The sequence below is a fragment of the Sceloporus undulatus genome, chromosome 1 (assembly GCF_019175285.1).
Source record: "Sceloporus undulatus isolate JIND9_A2432 ecotype Alabama chromosome 1, SceUnd_v1.1, whole genome shotgun sequence".
NCBI classification, from domain to species: domain Eukaryota; kingdom Metazoa; phylum Chordata; class Lepidosauria; order Squamata; family Phrynosomatidae; genus Sceloporus; species Sceloporus undulatus.
The window spans coordinates 364,192,750-364,211,897 of record NC_056522.1 but is presented as its reverse complement, the minus strand read 5'-3'; the positions used below and the strand labels follow the sequence as shown (position 1 = coordinate 364,211,897).

Genomic DNA, 19,148 nt, shown 5'->3' with positions numbered 1-19,148 from the left:
GGCTGTATTCATCTCTCAGAAGACCCTGAAGGGCTATACAGTACCACCACTGTCTCCAGGGAAGCATTTTCACACCATGTGTTTTGGGCTCCAGAGTCTAGACCGTATTTTCTGGCATATAAGACGACTTTCTAACCCGGGAAAACCTTCTCAAAAGTCGGGGGTCGTCTTATACGCTGGGTGCAGAAACTTCTGAGCTGGACTGGTCACCGCATATGGTGGGGGGAGCTCAACAGTGGCCACAGAGCTTCACTCTGGACCCCACTACAAACTCCAACTCCCAGAATTCCATAGCAAAGAGCCAGCTCTAGCATTAATGTGCTGCCAAACCTCATTATTTCTCCAGTGTGGATGCAGCCACAGTTCTCCTCCTCCTCCTCTTTCTGCCCCTGGATCCCATCCTCCATTTCATGCTCCTATGCTCCTCGAGTTCACAGCAGCAGTGGAGGAATGCAAAGCAAAGGCAAAGCAATGGGGAAAGAGGAGCCAAGGCCTCTCCAAATGGAATGCATAGGGCTGGGGCTGAAGAGGAGCCTCCTTTTTTCCTGCCAAGTCCTGGAAATTGCTCAGCATAAGTAGAACAAGTGGCATCTGCATGAGAAATTGTTTGTAACTTTGAAAGCCACAAATTTCCCCCAGCGTCAGCCTCTGACTTTCTCTGTAGCAGTCCACTTTGCCCCATATCAGTGATGGCAAACCTATGGCACACGTGCCAGAGGTGGCACTCAGAGCCCTCTCTGTGGGCACACATGCTGTCGCCCTAGCACAGAGTTTGTCAGAGTTTCTTACTAGAAAGCCAGAGGGACGTGGCACTTTGCAAGAAATAAGCGGGTTCTAGGTTGCAGTTTGGGCACTCGGTCTGTAAAAGGTTCACCATCACTGCCCTATATATACCCTCCTACCCTAGGAAAATTTCTTGTACTTACTTGTTGCAATTGTTGCCTACTTCAGCCTGACACAAAACTGAATGCAGAATCTCCTCATTACTCCAACTAGCTACAATCACCACTAACACAGACTTCTATAGTATTTAATAAGGTTTTATTAGCCAAAGCTAGAATTACCACAAAGCATGAATATAAAAACTTCAAAAATCTTGTCTTTCTGGAAGCTTCATTCAGAAAGATCAACTTTACACAGAACATTTTGTGGTATTTGGTAAATATTACTTTACAAAAAAAGTGTTTAATCTCATGATACAAACCCTCACCATCAGAGAAAGAGTGGCTTCTATAAAATGATACCTAAGGCAGATTTCATATATATCATTTGGATATGAGGAGAAAAAAAACCTGAGATCTACACACCTGAAAAACTATTCTCTGAAGCATCAAACAAAGTCTTTTTCCTTTTTAAATGAATTACCCAGTATACATAATCTGTACTAGAAAAGTTGTGCTATACATTTAGCCGTAGTGCAGGTCACACTTCATCTTACATATTGAGTGCAGACAAGATTTAACAAAATAAAGTCATAGATGCAAGGCTCTATTTAAAGCATTAATAAACTGTATACATATTGCACACTAAATAAGTGAATACTTATAGGTCAAATACTCACATTATAATTGGCCAGTGCTCACATGATAGACCACATTTAGGAGATGAGGGAGGTATGTGGATGGGAAAAGAATTCTTATTACCAAAATTTGTTACCATGTGTCAACTAGCAAGGAATAAGAAGCTTATTCTTAGAGCTGATCTTTACCCCTCAAGTCAGAGAAGTTGTTTATTGGTCCCTAGATTCATAAAGGAGTTTTGCTGCCTGCAATGAAAGAGAAAGAATAGTGATAATTAAAAGCAAGGAGCCATCCTTAGGTAAGTTTTCAAAGCCAAGTCTTTGCTAATTAAAAAGATAAAGACATTAAAGACAGTGTTACATATTAAGATATAACTATTTACAGAAAAGAGGAGAGTGATAAATCCTAGGACAGTTACAAGAGAGAGAGAGAGAGCTCTGTTTCTTCCCTTCAGTTTATTTTGCTATTGTACAGTGGGCCCTCCATACTCACTGGGGTTAGGGGAGCAGGACACCCATGAAAGACTAAAGGCTGCAATTTAAAAATACACACACACAATTTTTAAAAACAGAGAACACTTCTTTAGGAATTTCAGTGCAACTCTATGGTCAACCTCTGCCAGACGTTGATCACAGCATCACACTGGAAGACCTACAAATGCCTAGAAAAGTGTTCTCTCTAGGAATTTCTAGGTCCTCCAGAACAACTCTATGGTTTCTTGCAATGGATATTGACCATAGAGTTGCACTGGAGGACCTAGAGGTTAAATCTGCAAAAGTCAAAGCCACAAATGGGGAGGGCTGGCTGTATTTATTTTTCTTGAAAGAGTTGGTTGCACCATGACAGACATCAATAAGCCAATGATGCTGCTGTTTCTGTTACTGCTGTCACTATCCACATGAAGTGTTCATGAGCTACTCATTAGGAGATAATGGCACTTGGCACTCTGGGAGGGGATCAGATTAGGGGATGATAAAGCTATCAAAAGCCAATTGTCTATGAAAGCAACATGCTATCTCTGAGATAAGAACACCATATTTCTGAAAGCCTAGTGCTGGGGAACAGTGCTAGTGGCTATATATCTTGTTTTGGGGTTTCAGAGAACTACTGAGTAAAGCCAGGTTCTAGAGTTCATTGGATCTTAGAGATACATGATACATAAAATACTATGCTTAACATTTCTTCTGGTTACCTTATGCATTGCTGCGAGCCAGGTGGCTGACAACTTCTTATTGGAATTAAAATCTTCACCAGCAGTAAATTTAATCTGTTTGAGTTCCTCTGACCCTGGTTTCTTGTACTGAAGGAGCATGCCAGTAGCACGAGTATTGCCTCCTGGTGGAGAAAAGTAACATCAGGAGAAAATGTTTTAGATTCTTATGGAAATAGATTATGCAAGTACAGTGTGTCCTTGTTTTAAGCAGTGGATCTGTTCCGGACCCCCCACGTAAAACAAAAAACGAGTATGCCTGAGCCCCATTACAAGTAACGGGGCTTGTGCTCACAGTGGCGTGCAGCAGCGCACTTGTGTCACAGGCACGCACACCGTTTCTTCTGGTGCATGGCTCCGGAAGAAGCAGCACTGCTTTCAGTGTATAATGCGCCTGTGTATGACATGAGCACACTGTACATTATGATGCTTCTTGTCTAGATAGTCTCTAAATCACTTTCTAGCCCCCATCAGTGTCATAAAGAATCATAGAGTTGGAAGAGACCGCAAGGGCTATATGTAGCTATGAATGTTAAAAGAAGACAAACAATGTAGTTGGGATGATAAGTTCATTGAGATAGGCAAAGCCTAACACAGCTAAGTAATATCCAGATTAAGCTATAGGTCACACATCTTTGGAAAAGCGGTATATAAATAAAAATCTCTCTCTCTCTCTCTCTCTCTATATATATATATATATCTTTTCCTTGGGTTAGTTGTAACAACAAGAATGTGCTATCCTGAATTTCTGACACATAGAGAGCATATTGTGAACAGTACATAGTGGAGACATTACACACTGACATTTGTTTTGAAGATGTATGATTTAGGAGTCTAGAATTTAGTAGTAAATTGCAATGTGTAACTAACCTTACCTAGACAGTACTAGTCTCTCATAAATTTGTCTATTTAGTAGCAAGATTTTCAGTTCAGTGTTCTTTATCACAGAGAAACAAAAGGGAAGGCCATTCATGAGACATTAGGAGAAGGTGGGGTCTGCAGGAAAGGGAAGAAGGGGCACAGATGGAAATAGAACATGAACCATCATATGTTCCACCAAGATTTCTGGTTTTTCATGTTTAAGCCACCCCCTACAACAGAACAGAAATTAAATCTGCCACCCCTGTTTAGCATGCACATTTCATAATCTGGGTTTTTTTAAAAAAAAAAAATCTGCATCTAGCACTGAATTGAACTGGCCTTAGCTCCTGGAAACCTCAGAGAGCGGAAATTATGTCAGCTGACTTTCAAAAGGGCAATTGTGAAAGAAGTAGTGGACTTTCAGACATCAGTTTTCTTGTCTGTTTTTGAGTTGTGGGGAGGGTTTTTTGGTGGCCTCCTGAGGCAGAAAAGTGGTCCTTGGCTTCTCAGAGTTCATTCATTCAGCCCAAAGGTTTTCAGTTGCAGTCCACCACTACCCTTCTTCCCTTTCAGCCCACTAATTCTGCAATAAATACTGTATTATGCAAGAAGACGTAATGCATTTATTATCATCTCCCCCCCCCCCAGAAGGGAGACTCATGGCAGATCGCAAATATAAATATAAACATATGAACAAAGTGTTTTTTAAAATGTGGTTAATCTCTATAATTAAACACACTTTAAAATGCATCCGTTAAAAAGAGCAGATAAAGAAGACAGTTAGCACTTTGTTAACAATCCTTTAAGTCAGTGTGTGAATAGTGCAATTTAAGAAGTTGTTGGCCCACATAAAAACAAGGACACCTAGTCTTCCTCGAGAAAGAGGCCCAGAGCTTGGAGTGCCACCAAATAGACCTCTCTCACCTCTCTTCCAGACATGGCTGTGGGAATGGCAGGACTGGAAGAAGGACCTCCTCAAAGATCTTACAGACTGCGCACACTCATATGGGAATTATGGTTCATATTGGGAGGACATCATGTTTTTAGTCTTTTTGTGAGACTGATGCTAACAGTTCAGGTTTTCTGTTATAAAATGTTCTACACTGTACACCAAAATCACCACAAAACAAAAGCAAAAAAAGACTCAAAGGTAGGTCAAATTAAACCTATGTGATATTTAATGTAAACAGAATCAACAGGAATGTTTTCTATGGAATTAACTTATATAGTTTCTGGAAATCAAACTACATACATTCCTCTGGAACTTTTTTCAAACTATTGAAATATGCAGATAGTTTGACCGGATGAGAACAGCCAAGGAATGTGAGCATCAGGTACAAAAGCACACTGAACCAAAAAGGGAAAAGGATAGGAGGAAAAAGACGACGGTGGCTCCACTGCCTGATTGTTTACCAATGATGGGACTTATGAATTTTCCTGTGATGGAACATGTTCGTTTGTAGACAATTCTTCCATTTCTAAAAAGGACAGTGTATCACAAAGTATTAAAAATCATATCCCTCGTTTACAATAGCAGAAAATCTAGTTTTTTCCAGTTCAAAATGTTCCTCAAGTCCCATGTCAACAGTAATGAGAAGAACTGGAAAAACATATTATCTAGATGCATTAAAACTATCCACAAATACATATGGTTTGTCCAAGCTGGAGGAGGCTTCCTAGATTTTCAGTCTGAACAGTCCACAGTGCTACATTTGGAAAGGAGACTGGGTAATTCTTAGAACTAGTCTTGTAGATAACTGCTATGATGTGTCATTTCTAATGCAGTGCATCAATTTAGATAATTCTTCAACCCATAGGCTGTAGGAACTAGATGGCTAAACCCAAATTTGGGTGGGTATAAAAAGTGATCCCTTTAGAAAGTTATTTATGATCACAAAACAGCAAAACTTCTTTTAGCATTCAGAAGCATAGTTGCTTGTTTAGTTGTTGTTTACTGGATAGTGGCAAACACTAGCAGCTCCGCTAAGCAGCCTGCTCCACTTCCCCCCTGACTCCCGCAGTAAGTTAAAATACAGTGGTACCCCGGGTTACGAAATTAATTCGTTCCGCCGCGGCGTTCGTAACCCGAAAGATTTCGCAACCCGAAAAAGCCATAGCCGCTAGCGCTAGAAAGCCGCGATTTCGTGCGAAAAAGCGCCGAAAAGCACCAAAAAATTTTTCGTAACCCGAAAAAACCTTCGTATCCCAGAACAGTTTTTTCCTATGGATTTTTTTCGTATCCCGGAAATTTCGTAACGCGGTGCTTTCGTATCCCGGGGTACCACTGTAACTTCAGAATGCCAGCTTAAGAGAGGGGATATTTATCCAGGGAAAAGGCCTGCCCTGGTGTATCAAGCTATTTATTTATTTCAAGGATTTATGTCCTGCCTTTCTTCCACAAGGAGATGAAAGGTATGGGCGCGAACAGACAGGCCAAAATAAAGCTGCTTCAGGTCACTTTGGAGGTATGCTGTTTAAATGATGCATGCATCCTAAGAGTCTGAAAGCTGTGTCAAAGTCACGCTCCAGTCCTAAAGACTGGAGCACAGCTCTGGCGCAGCTTCTGGCCTCTTAAGATGCAAGTGTCATGTAAACATCATACCTCCAAAGTGGCCCAAAGCAGGTTTATTTTGGCCTGCCTGTTCAGGTGTTTGGGCCTGTATATTTCAGCAGCATTCACATAACTACTACAGTGGTACCTCGGGTTACGAAATTAATTCGTTCCGCCATTCTCTTCGTAACGCGAAAATTTCGTAACCCGAAATAGCTTTCCGTTGGCGCTGGAAGCCTATAGCATTTGAATTTCGCGCCGAAATGAATTTCGTAACCCGAAAAATATTTCGTAACCCGAAACAGCTTTTGCCAATCTGACTTTTTCGTATCCCGGAAATTTCGTAACGCGATCATTTCGTATCCCGAGGTACCACTGTACTTGTCTCAGTATTACTCCATTTCTGAAATTACTCAGTGGAAGAACCTCTTCTTCACTTAAGCAGATGCAATCAGAAAAATGGTAACCTCCAATTCAAACCAACCCACCCACCTAACAGAAGAAGAATCTCTGCAGTGGATACGAATAATTAAGCAATAGCAATGGCATTTGCATTTCTATACTGCTTCTCTAAGTGGTTTACGATATGTAAGCCAATAGCCCCCAACAAGCTGGGTATTCATTTAACAACTAACTTACAAAAGGATGGGAGGCTGAGTCAACTTTGGAGTTCCTGAGGATCAAACACGTTGTGGCTGCAGTACTGGCATAGAACCAATGTGCCACCAGGGCTTCTGGCATGCTCCTAAGTGCACATACAACTTAGATACAGATTGCTTACCCTGAGCAGTGTGTCTCTGTGTTACACAAACAGAATACTTTTGTGGCCCATTCTAAAGGGGATACTCTTTTGTGGCTTGCTCCATCAAGCTTAAGTCAATTTTTCTCTTTCAGCGATGACTTGTGGTAAGCAAACCATCAAGGGAAGAGGAAACAGTCAAAGTTTTGTTTGAGGTAGCCTTTCGGTTGCCAGCTGGACCAGTCTTTTTTATACTAGATTCAAGCGGAGTACAAAATAGGATGTGTGCTTCCCTGGTGATATCACAGATAATGATGGACTCTTAAATATATCATCCAAGCAGAAACTCCCATCCCCACAAGACAAATTTATACTACAGCCTGCAGGAGGCAACATGCATTGAGCAGAAGCTACAAGGGAGGAAAACATGCTTAAGAGAACTGAGCTGCATTGCTGACCTTCCATAATGTGTTCATTTTCCAAGAGGCTGGTGTAAGTATGAATGTCTTTTTCTACATCAAGGCGACAGGCAAGCAGTGAGAGAAAGATCAATCAAAAGAAATGAGTAAGAAAATTGCTCTATTTTCAGTATACAGTACACAACCATCCAAGTATTGTAGAACTCAGTAACAAACAGGATTAAGTCAGTGTAAGAAACATACAGCAAGCTAAAGATGAGAGACATCAGGAAGAATGTGGCTTTGATCCCAAACATTAGCACACTTTGCACACTTTGAATCCTTCATTCTCCATTTCATTTTATGAAATCAAGCTTCAACATTCTAAACATTCAGCCAGTCTGCACACGAATCTTATGTACATCCTAGCTAGACATATTTTTTCAGTCTGGTTAAGGGAAATTGTCCTCATTTGGCTAGGAACACTTAAAGCTTACAAAAACATCTTCAGAAAGAGTCAATAATGAGCAGCTTACCATTTAAAGCTTGGGAAGACATTTAACCTGTTTCAATAATGTTCTCGCTCAATATCCATTTAGAATTCATAACAAGATTAGTTCAAGATTGAATAAAACAGAAATACTTTGTGAGGTGGAAGGCCACAAGTTTGAGATAAATGTGCCATTCTTTTATTAACACTAAAATGTTTTCATTAACAAACATGTCATTAGCATTCCCCTACCAACTGCTAGTGGCAACTACAAGTTTCTCCTAGGCATCCACATTGTGAGTCAAGAGCCCATGGTTTCTGGCATAGTCTACAACAGATATTTATTTAATTATTTAAAACCCATTGGACATGTTCAGTCCATCATTGAGAATGTCCAATGTGTCATTAAGCCAGTACTTTCACCAAAGTCTCATTTTGTAAGTAATTCCACTGTTTGTACATTTTTTGAAACAAAAAGCAGACCAAGATCAAATAAATTTAACACAGAACAACTGATTTGTCCCTATCGTGTGAATGTGGACTTGGGAACAAGCATTTGTTGCCAACCCTTTACCTTTTTTTTCTCCATGCCCTCAAACTAAATAATAGGACAAGTGTGAAGTGAACTTTAATTAGGTGTTTGTGTTTGCTGCAGATGCTGCCACTGCTCAAAATAGGCTGTTTTACAAAACTGGAGTTCTACAAGAGCTAGTATAAAAGACTGTTTTTGGTTACCCGGCAAGCAACAAAAGAGGTACTTATTAATACTCAAAAACAAGTGATCACTTCACATTTTCTTGGGCTAAGCTGACTCTATTAGAATAGAGTCTGGCCAAAGTTCTAGCAAACTCAAATAAAAGAGGGGAAGTTAAAGAAGAGATATGTTTACTTCCAAAGTCCTGGAGCTTTTATTAAAAGTAGCAATTGTCTGATCAAATATAATTTAGCTGAAATCCTTCATCAGATTTTAGTGTAAACCTCTGTATGTGAAGTTAAGTGCTAAATGTCCAGTAACTTTCAAAAGGGAAATTTACCTATGTGTAAGACACTAACAAGAGTCCAGTCTTTGTATTTTTGTCAGTAAAAATCTATGACAAATGGCAACTGTGTAACAAATGACAACTCTGTAATTTGAAAAATACCATCCTTCATATTCTTTTACCTGATCCAGGTTTCCTCCTCTAAAATTCATGTAGGCATGACATGTTGGGAGACAGACTAGTATCTGAAGTTACAGCAATAGCAAGTACCTTTCTATACCGCTTATCAGTGCATTTAAGCACTCCCTAAGTGGTTTACAAATTGTAAGCTAATTGCCCCCAACAATCTGGGTACTCATTTTAGTGACCTCAGAAGGATGCAAGCCTGAGTCGAGCTTCAGCCCTTTTGCTGGTATTGAACTCGCAACCTTATGGTTTTGAGTGAGTGGCTGCAGTACAGGCATTTAACCACTGTGCCACCTGGGCTCATCAAGTTATGCGAAAGGTTGACCAAAGCTGGTATCAAACAACACCTGGCAGACAACACGTTTATTCAATAAACCCACACAACATTTTAACAACTGAATATAGCTTGATATAAAAGTTGGAGAAGAGTGTTGAGGAAACGTGGACAGACAGAAAGACAAACAATTGAGTCCTAGAACAAATCAAGACAGAAATCTTCCTGGAAGCCAAGATGATAAAACTGAAGCTGTTGTATTTTGGCCACATTATGAGGAGACACAACACACTTGAAAAGACAATAATGCTAGGAAAGGTGGAGGGAAGTTGAAAGAGGAAGACTGCACACCAGATGGATGGATTCCATCAGGCAGGTCATGGGCCTGAACCTACAGCATTTAAGCACAGTAGTGGAGGATAGGGCAACTTGGCGATGTATCATCCACAGGATCTCCATGAGTTGGGGTCTACTCGAAGGTAGGTAAGGACAACAAAAGCATCTTACAAAATGTAGCATCTCTTGTCATCAAAGTAGTATGCATAGCATGGCAAAATGGTTTGAGTGTTGGCCTAAAACTCTGGAGACCAAGATTCGATTCCCAGCTCAGCCCCAAAACCCACTGGGTGGCTTTAAAAGTGCTTGGCCAAGGTTTAAGTATCAAAGTATTAGAGAAAGAAACAACTTACTCTTCACTGTACATTAAAACATTATGAGACGATACACACAGAGCAACTAATTAATTGAAAGATTTACCTCCAGGAGTAAATCCCTCTGTTAGTATCTGAACCGTTGAAATCTGTGCAATTTCAATTTCGTAATGGCTCTCACCATCCAGAAACAGGTATCTACACACAAAAGAAAAGAACACTGCTTGTTTCATATATGACAGTCTGCATGTCTTGAAATATTAAGATCCACTTGAAAAAAAAACCCTTGTTTTACAATTATTGATTTGACTTTTATATATATATATAAAGACAAATGTGATAGAAAGTTAATTAAACTTAGGTCAAATTCAGAGACACAGCCATGTTAGTCTGGAATATCAGTATGTAAAAGAGATCTTGCAGAACCTTTGAGACTGAGTGAACTGAGTGAAAAATATTGTAGCACAAGTTTTTGGAAACCTGGTTTACCTCCTCGGATGCATGGAGTGAACTGGTGCCCAGGAAGGATCTTTATAATCAGATTGTATGGATAGCCATAGAAATGCAAAACATGTGCATACGGTGATGAGGTGACAAGTTTAGTTTTAACTATGAAGGACCAAGGCTGCATCCGCACGGCAAAAATTATCTGGTTTGACATCCCTTTACCTGCCATGGCTCAATGCTATGGAATGCTGGGAATGGCTGTTTGTTGTGGCACCAGAGCTCTCTGAGAGGCTAAATGTCTCACAAAACTACAAATCCCAGAATTCCATAACATTGAGCCACGGTAGTTAAAGTGGTGTCAAATCAGATTACTTTTGCAGTGTGGATGCAGCCCAAAATAAGTCTAATTGTTACTGAAGTGGAAAACCAAAGTTTGGGTTTGTAGTATTGGGAAGTTTATACTCCCACGTTCACATGGTAAATTCCATCATGTACATGAATTGCTGGAACAGGGCATATGGACACTTTGATGGACTCAACAGATATTTTCAAGGGAATGGTAGTATGCTCTCTTATAAAGCTTGGCTGGCAGCGAGCTCAGACGCACACAGTAGCTCAGCTCATGCCTTAGTAGTGACATACTTTTTTTTGATGGAGGGGGAAATCATAGTTAAATGTTCCTTCATTTAAAAAAAAACTACATAGAAAAAACTAAATGTTACAAACAAAGAGTTCTAGCTTAGCAAAATGATGTGCCAAAAGAAAGCGATGGGCAGGAACTCATTTATATGGAGGAATGGTGGATCTTAGGAACTTCTGTTTGCTGTCCAGACCCCAGAGGCAATCTGTCCAGTCTCAAAAAGGGCCTGGTTCTGTCTCGCTAGTTCTGTTCCAGAAAACTCATTACTGGCTAAATCTGGAAGGAGACCATAAACATACTACACATCTAAAGGCATTTCAACTATTTCTTCAATGTAAAAATCATGTCTTTGGCCAATGATACCATGTTTTGCTAGACATTCTTTGAATAATATGAAAAGGTCTGCTGCATGTAATGTAATTAATGTATGAATGGTATTCTATATTTGATCACTACTATATCTTTTAGGCAGAAAAACCAGTACCCATGGGTAGCATAACACATTTGGTGTTTTGCTGCAAAGCTCTACTGTAAACAAAGAGACCAGCAATTTCCCATTCAAGATAAAGTTCATCTGAGATGTTCTGCAGGACAATATTTCTATAGCCTTAACAGCTAGAACACTAGTTTTTTTAAAACACCTACAACATCAGGTTTTTTTTTTAATTATTGTTGTTCTTTGGAGAATTGCCTCAATGGCTCTAGTGTTCTAGATTAGATTTCAATGACAGGCACTTCCAACAGTCATCACACCACTGGTTCTCACCTCTGGTTGTTGGAAAGTCGACAGACCATCATCTCTGTCTTTTCTGATGTTTCTGGAGTTACATAAAATGTAGCACCTTAATATCCAAAAAAGGGGAAAGAATGGGAAAAACTGCATTAAAATACCTAGAATAAATAATTAAGACTGCCTAGTTAATCTGGTTCTAAATCTCTTATTAGATGGAATAGTTTATTAAGCTTTCTCAGACTCATTTTGATTAATGGGGGGGGGGGGGAGTAATGCCATAGACTACTAAGATAATCCCAGTTTTGTTTTCTTAATAGAAAAGAACCCTGCAGTTGAACCAATACTAGCTCCTTTCAGCCTTGTCAATGAAAAGAAAATGTAAGTTCCTGTCCTTGGAGGACAGTTAAGAATAAGCAGAAAAATCACTATGAGTAATAAAGAAAACTTTTTTGTAATAATGTCTGAATAACCAGGAGCCCTGGTGGCACAGTGGTTAAATTCGAATTCACAAGGTTGTGAGTTCAATCTCAGAGCTCCAAAGTTGACTTAGCCTTCCATCCTTTCATAGGTCGGTAAAATGAGTACCCAGCTTGTTGGGGGCAATTGGCTTACAGACTGTAAACTGCTTAGAGAGTGCTGAGTTTCCCTATTAAGTGGTATAGAAATGTAAATGCTATTGCTATTGCCAATAACAGATTAACTATGATGATTTCATGACGACTGAAGTTATGGGGGAAAAATCATAAACTTTAGGAGGAATATCCTGATAGTAAGAGCTATTTAATAGTGGGACTGACTATACTCAAAAGCGGTGGAAGCAATGACTGAAGGGCACTTTAGCTATGGATTTCTGCAGCTGCAGATGGCTGGACAACATGACCCTTGGGATCCCTTGCAATACTATGATTCTATGATGAGGCACAGAAATGTCACCAAAATCCAAACAGATCTACTTCTCTTTTCTTCACCATCACCAAATCTTTACATTTCCCCTTGCAACAGCCATGCTATAAAACCTCTCCTAGAAGAGGTGAAAAACGAAACAAACAGTAACTGAAAGGCAGAAAAGGTCAAAGCTATACATCAAAGTTTGCAGACAAATACTGTACTAGGTAAAGGAAACAGTGATTCCGAGTAACACTATGTGCTTAGCTCCCAGAGTAAGACTTTTTTTTATGGATGGTACAATATGAGGATCAGTATCAATATCATTATCATATAATATCAATTTCTATTTTCCTGCCATAATTATATACTAAAACGTCGCATCCTTTAGGGTTCTACACATCCCAACCTCAAGTCTATCAACAGAAATATGTATATTCTTCTTACTCAGAACTTATCTCCCTCCCCCCTTATTTTTCAGCCCGAGCAGCATTCAGCAGCAAGGTGTGGGAGCCTGAAAAGTGACTGCAATGACCATCTTTAGTAGGGATGTACTGTATAAGTCTCTCTGGAGAGAGGATTTGGTGGCCATTTTTAATAGGGGCTTACGGTATATAAGCCTCATGAGGTTTGGCAGTCTTTCTGAGGCTAGCAAATCACACTGTTGTTTCCAATGTCAGATTAAATATAAAACTCTAAAGTCAAATTATCCTTCCACATATCAGTGAGACACAGTGAAAACCTAATTAATAAGCATCCCTTGGTCAATACTTACCATTCATAAGTACTTTGAGCTGTTTGTCATAGAACTCTGTTTCTTTTTGAGAAACCAGAGCACATTCAGCGCACTGGCGCACAGGATCAACAAAGCACATACGAGGCAGAGGCACTTTCTTGCTGCAGCATTTGTCACAAAAGCACTTTCCACATCTTCTGCAGTGGTGCTAATAGAAAAAGCAGGAAAAATATTTAGTAGAGCTGGAACTTTGCATTAAAAATTCTGGCATATGACAAGTGCCACTGAACAGAACTGAAATACATGAATAGTTAAACATAGTATGAGTATACATGTGGAGGAGAGAACCTTGAGATCCCTAGTTAAGCCCCTGACTGGTTGTCTGAAAACCTAGGATAAAAAGAATTATAATCTATGCAATATTCCCATATGGCTTTTCAGTTATAATGCATTATTCCCTGTACAGTACTCTACTTCCCATAAAAGTCTAATGAAGCCAACTACTTTAACACAGTAAAATTGCCCTCCCTCTTTCTTGTCCCGATAAATCATAATAGAATTCCAAAACAGTGAAATCTGGTATTTTATAACATTCAAGTTTTGTCTGGGTTTTGAAAAGATGTGTAAAGACCAGCAATTTGACCAGCTTCTTAACACACTTAAGAATCTCCAGGGCCAGCACAGAACCTCTCAACTCTTTTTCTTTTCCTTTCATTCAAAAGAGAATGAAACAGCAAATTACTCTCCATTCAGCCCCAAAGAGTCCTATTTCTGTTTCACAGACTCATAGCAACGTAGAATTACAAACAGCCTGCTGGGTCACCTCCCCTGCCAGAAATTCAATGCTTTTAAACTAAACATTTTCAAGTGAGGGACATACCTTATAAACCAAGGAATCAACACAATCTGTGATAGATAACAGTTTCTAGACAGATCGGCTAGATTCATAAACTATAGGATAATGATATTGCACGCACCTGAGGAACTTTTAAGATTACTAGGGATGAGGGCGCAAAGCATTCACAGAGAGATGTCAAAGCCACAATTATGCCTTACAAGTTTGCCTACCCAGAAAGATAAGCTGTTTAAAGTCCAAGAGCCAACATGGTGGAGTGGTTTGAGTGTTGGGCTAGGACGAGGGGAGATCAGGGTTCGAATCCCCACTCAGCTATGGAAACACACTGTGTGACTTTAGGCATGTCACACACTCTCAGGCTTAGGGGAAAGCAATGGCAAACCTCCTCTGAACAAATCTTCCCAAGAAACCCCTGTGATAGGGTTGCCATGAGGCAGAAATGACTTGAAGGCAGGCAACAATAACAACGAAGTCCATGAATTAGCCAAAATTGCCCATTCCAAGATAAACAGAAATGAGAGATACCATCCTACTAATGATGCTCACTTGTGGTATTGTCTATGGCTCTGAATGCAAGCAACTCTTCATGAATGCATGAAGAAAGGAACCACTGATTGCTTCCAGAGTGTTTACAGTTTTCAGTGAAACTTTTCTTACAGCAAAGGAGACAAACATTGGAGCCTTTCCATCCATGGGTGTTTGGTTCTGCAGATGGGAAAAAACACGGATGCTGAAGCTCCATATTATTCAATGGGTGGCAACATACGTGCACCCACGCCACCACTGAATAACATGGGCCATGACAATTTGCGGGCGGTCAAATCCTTGGATTGCTAGCTTACCAATAGGGCAGGCCCACTGTATATTCAGTGTTAAGAGAGACCTGCATCATTAACTCTCTGGAGTTCATTAAAATTTACTACCACACTTGTGACTTTGCTAAAGATATTTTGAACAAAGATTAATAGGTCAGTGTACATGTTGTATCCAACCTCTTACCTTTCTGGTTATGAAGTCAAATTTTGTACTGCACTGCATGCATCGGGGACACTGGAAGACAGGAACATAAAAGATGTGAAGATCTGATATAGTACTCTGGGCTAGAGATGGAAAGAATGCATTGCAAGTTACAGAACAGATTTCTCTCTTCTGATATTTTTTTTTCTACATTCATACACATTTCTTTGCATATTTATACATGTTTCCTCTCAGTCTGTCATTTCTTCTTTTACAGAGATGTTCTTCTCTGTAGAAAACCATCTACAGTGAAACCTTCTGCTAAGGAATTTGCAGGAGAAAATGGCTTCAAAGATAACCCATACAGTGTATTGCCAGCTAATCTTTCATTCCTATGACCTCTTCTGTAAACCCCAAACATAGTGAAGTTAGACCTGGCATTGTTTAAATTTAGTTAAACAAGCGCTCTTTATTCATGACTTCCCAGGCAGAAAATAGAAAACAAGTTTGCTCCATCCTCAATATGACATCCCTTCAAATATTTGAACAGGGCTATCATGTCACCTCTTAACCTTCTCTTCTCCAGACTAAACATAACCAGCTCCCTAAGTCTCTCCTCATAGGGCATGGTTTTCAGACCCTTCACCATTTTGGTCACCTGCCTCTGGACATGCTGCAGTTTCTCAACATCCTTTTTGAACTGTGGTGCTGAGAACTGGACACCACAGTTTGACCAAAGCAAAATAAGAGTGGTACTATTACTTCCCTCAGTTTAAACAATATACTCCTATTGATGAATCCTAGAGTTGCATTGGCTTTCTTGGCTGCTGTATTACATAGCTGACTCATATTCAGTCTGTGGTCCACTAAGACTCCTAGATCCCTTTCACATGTACTGCTGTCAAAACAGGTTTCCTCCATTCTATATCTGTGTATTGCATTTTTAATGACCTACATTTCTCCCTGCTGACATTCATTTTGTTGGGTTTTGGCCCAGCTTTATAATCTGTTAAGGTCATTTTGAATTCTGATCTTTTCTCTGGGGTATTAGCTATCCCTCCTAATATGGTGTCATCTGGAAATCTGATAAGTGTGACTGCTATTTCACCATCTAAATCTTTGATAAAGATACTGAGTAGAAATGGACCCAGGACAGAACCCTGTGGCTGCCCACTAGCCATTGAAGTGGAGCCACTATTGAGTATTCTTTGGGTTCAGTCAGTTAACCAATTACAAATCCACCTAACTGTCGCAATGTCTAATCCACATTTTATTAGCTTATTTACAAGGATATTATAGGGGACTTTGTCAAAGGCCTTACTGAAATCAATAAACATTCCCTTCCTCTATCAAGCATGTGAATCCATACAAAAAAGAGAGGTAAGATTAATCTAGCATGATTTGATTTTTTTGGGTAACCCATGCTGACTTTTAATAATCACAGCAATTTTTTCTAAGTGTTTATAGACTGTCTGTCTAATGATTAATCTTTCCTGGTATTGATGTCAGGCTGACTTTGTGGCAATTATTTAGGTCCTCTTTCCCCCCCTTTTTTTGAAGGTGGGGAAAGCATTTAGTCATCCCTCCATATTTGCAGCTTTGATATTTGTGGATTTGATTATTCACAGATTTCATTAATATGTTCTCTCTAGGACTGTCTAGGTCCTCCAGTGCAACTCTGTGGTCAACTTTAACTAAAAGTTGCACTGAAAGACCATTTGTAGCTACTCCAGTGCCATTCTATGGTCAGTGTATGTTGGACATTGGCCACAGAGTTGCACTGGAGGACCTAGATTCCTAGAGAGGTGTCCTCTCAGGGAAAACGTGTTTTATTATTTGCGGTTTTTCCATATTCACAGGGGTCTTGTTCCCCTAACCCTAGCGAATATGGAGGGACAACTGTATACTCCTCCAGTCTGCTGGGGCTTCTGTTCTCCAGGAATTCTCCAAGATTAATAATAATAATAATAATAATAATAATAATAATAATAATAATAACAATAATAATAATAATTTTTATTTGTATGCCACTTTTCCTCCAGATCAAAGCGGTTCACAACATTATTGCCAGTAGCTCTGAGATTATTTTTGCCAGTTATTTTAACACCCTTGGATGTAGTTCATCTGACCCTAGAGACTTGGATTCATTTAGAGAAGCCAGGTATTCCTGTACTACCTCTTTACCTATTCTGTGTTGCATTTCCCCCACTGGATCATCTGCTCTTTTCCAGAGAAGACCAAGGCAAAGAAGGTGTTGAGTAGTTCTGTATCTTCTCTGTTCCCTGTTAGCATTTCACCATCTTCTCCATGCAGCAGCCCTACCATTTTCTTCTTTTTCTTTTTGCTACAGGCATACCCCACAAAAGCCCTTTTTATTGTTTTTAACCTCTCTAGCAAGTCTGAGCTTGTTCTGAGCTTTAGCTTTTCTAACTTTCTCCCTACATGAGCTGGATATTTGTTTGAATTCTCTTCCTCCATTCCCCCTCCCCCTCATTTTTTGTATATGTCCCTTTTGAGTCTTAGCTCAGTTGAATGTTCTTTAGAGATCCGCAGAACTGTTTACAAGACAGGCAATGCAAAATGAAAGCTCCTTATGGTTGCCTCAAATAGTGAAGGAAGTTCAGCGACCAACAATTGGGGGGGGAATCTTAAATGGTAAATAGGGGGGCGGGTTTATTTCCACAAATAATTTCTTGTTCTTTTACTTCTGCAGTCAAACTGCTATGAAAATTTTGTGAAGAAATTTCACAGAACAACAATGAATAGAATCCTTACACTCATCTGATTTGACATCAGCCAAATGGCTTTTCCAGCATGATGCTCAACAGAAAAACAACAGAGAGCACTCGCTGCTAGTTAGGTACAGGCTTCAGTGTCACAGACATTTCATCAACAATTCCCAGTTGCATAACAAAAATCTTATGCATGGTTCAAACCTAACTGTATGATGGAAATATCAGAAACAGAAGCATTTCTTTACAGCTGAACACACTAGTTTAGATCCAGGATCTGCCTTCCGCTGATAGAAGATGCATTCACTCATCTTGGTACGATTCCCCCTTTCATGTGCTCTGCCCTCATACCTTCTCGGCTTTCTCACAGCAAATGCCAAAATAATTCATTCTCTTAGTTCTGACAACTACATCAGTTCTGGTAGCCAGTTTACCACCCCTTGGACTCCCCAAGAGCAACAAAAAGAGCTCCCTTCCAAAATGAACTGCTTGAAGTCCACTGGCTGGATGTCCACTTCTGGTCTTGGAAAACCATAAAACATATTAAACAGTGCAGGAAGGCAATGCAATCTCTTTAAAAGGTTAGCTGCTGCTTCTGGACTTCTTCCAAGAGAGACAACTCCCCCTTTTCTGGCCAAAAACTGGAGATAGCAAGAGCTGCAAAACAACCTAAAGTGGCTCCAGGGCAAATACTTATTTTATTTATTCCATTTATATGCTGTCTTGCTCCTGGTGTGGGACCCAAGGCAGCTCACAAACTCTGAACAAACACCTGATAACAAAAATTTAAACACAAATGAAACAGACATAACAATTCCACCTATTTTCCCTTGCTATCAGCTATACCCCAAGCACCAGTGATGTACTGAAATCTTTTAGTCCAAGTCTTAAGTCAAGCTTCTAGTCTCTAGTTCAGTCTCAAGTCCTTGCAAGATACAGTTGGCCCTTGGTATCCTCTGGGGTTTGGTTCCAGGACCACCTGTGGATACCAAAATCCATGGATACTCAAGTCCCATTAAATAAAATGGCAAAATCAAGGTTTGCTTTTTGGAATTTATGTATTTTAAAAATATTTCCAAGCTGTGGACACTTGAATCCATGGATTAAAAAATCAGTTGATAGAGGGTTGACTGTACTTTCGAGCTGAGTTTCAAGTCTGGGAGACAACTTTAACAGGGGGAAAAAAAGAAGAGGTGATGCATGTTTCTTGGAGGGGAACAACAGACACGTTAGGCAATGGGATTGAGGTGGGGCTTGGGGTCTGCCAGGCAGTTGTTCCCACTACAAATCAGAGAAGCCTTGT

The 19,148-nt window shown here is 39.9% G+C and overlaps 1 protein-coding gene across 1 annotated transcript; it reads right to left on the bottom strand.

The window, feature by feature from the left end:
• Nucleotides 1–1,019: 1,019 nt before the first annotated feature.
• Nucleotides 1,020–18,235, bottom strand: ZFYVE21 (zinc finger FYVE-type containing 21). The gene is made up of 8 exons (XM_042460750.1): nucleotides 18,197–18,235; nucleotides 15,156–15,320; nucleotides 13,340–13,508; nucleotides 11,713–11,788; nucleotides 9,966–10,057; nucleotides 7,340–7,393; nucleotides 2,713–2,855; nucleotides 1,020–1,765 (listed from the first exon to the last, which is right to left on the bottom strand). Exons 1-8 carry the CDS (start codon nucleotides 18,233–18,235, stop codon nucleotides 1,730–1,732), a joined length of 774 nt encoding a protein of 257 aa, XP_042316684.1. The 3' UTR covers nucleotides 1,020–1,729.
• Between the last annotated feature and the right edge of the window lie 913 nt (nucleotides 18,236–19,148).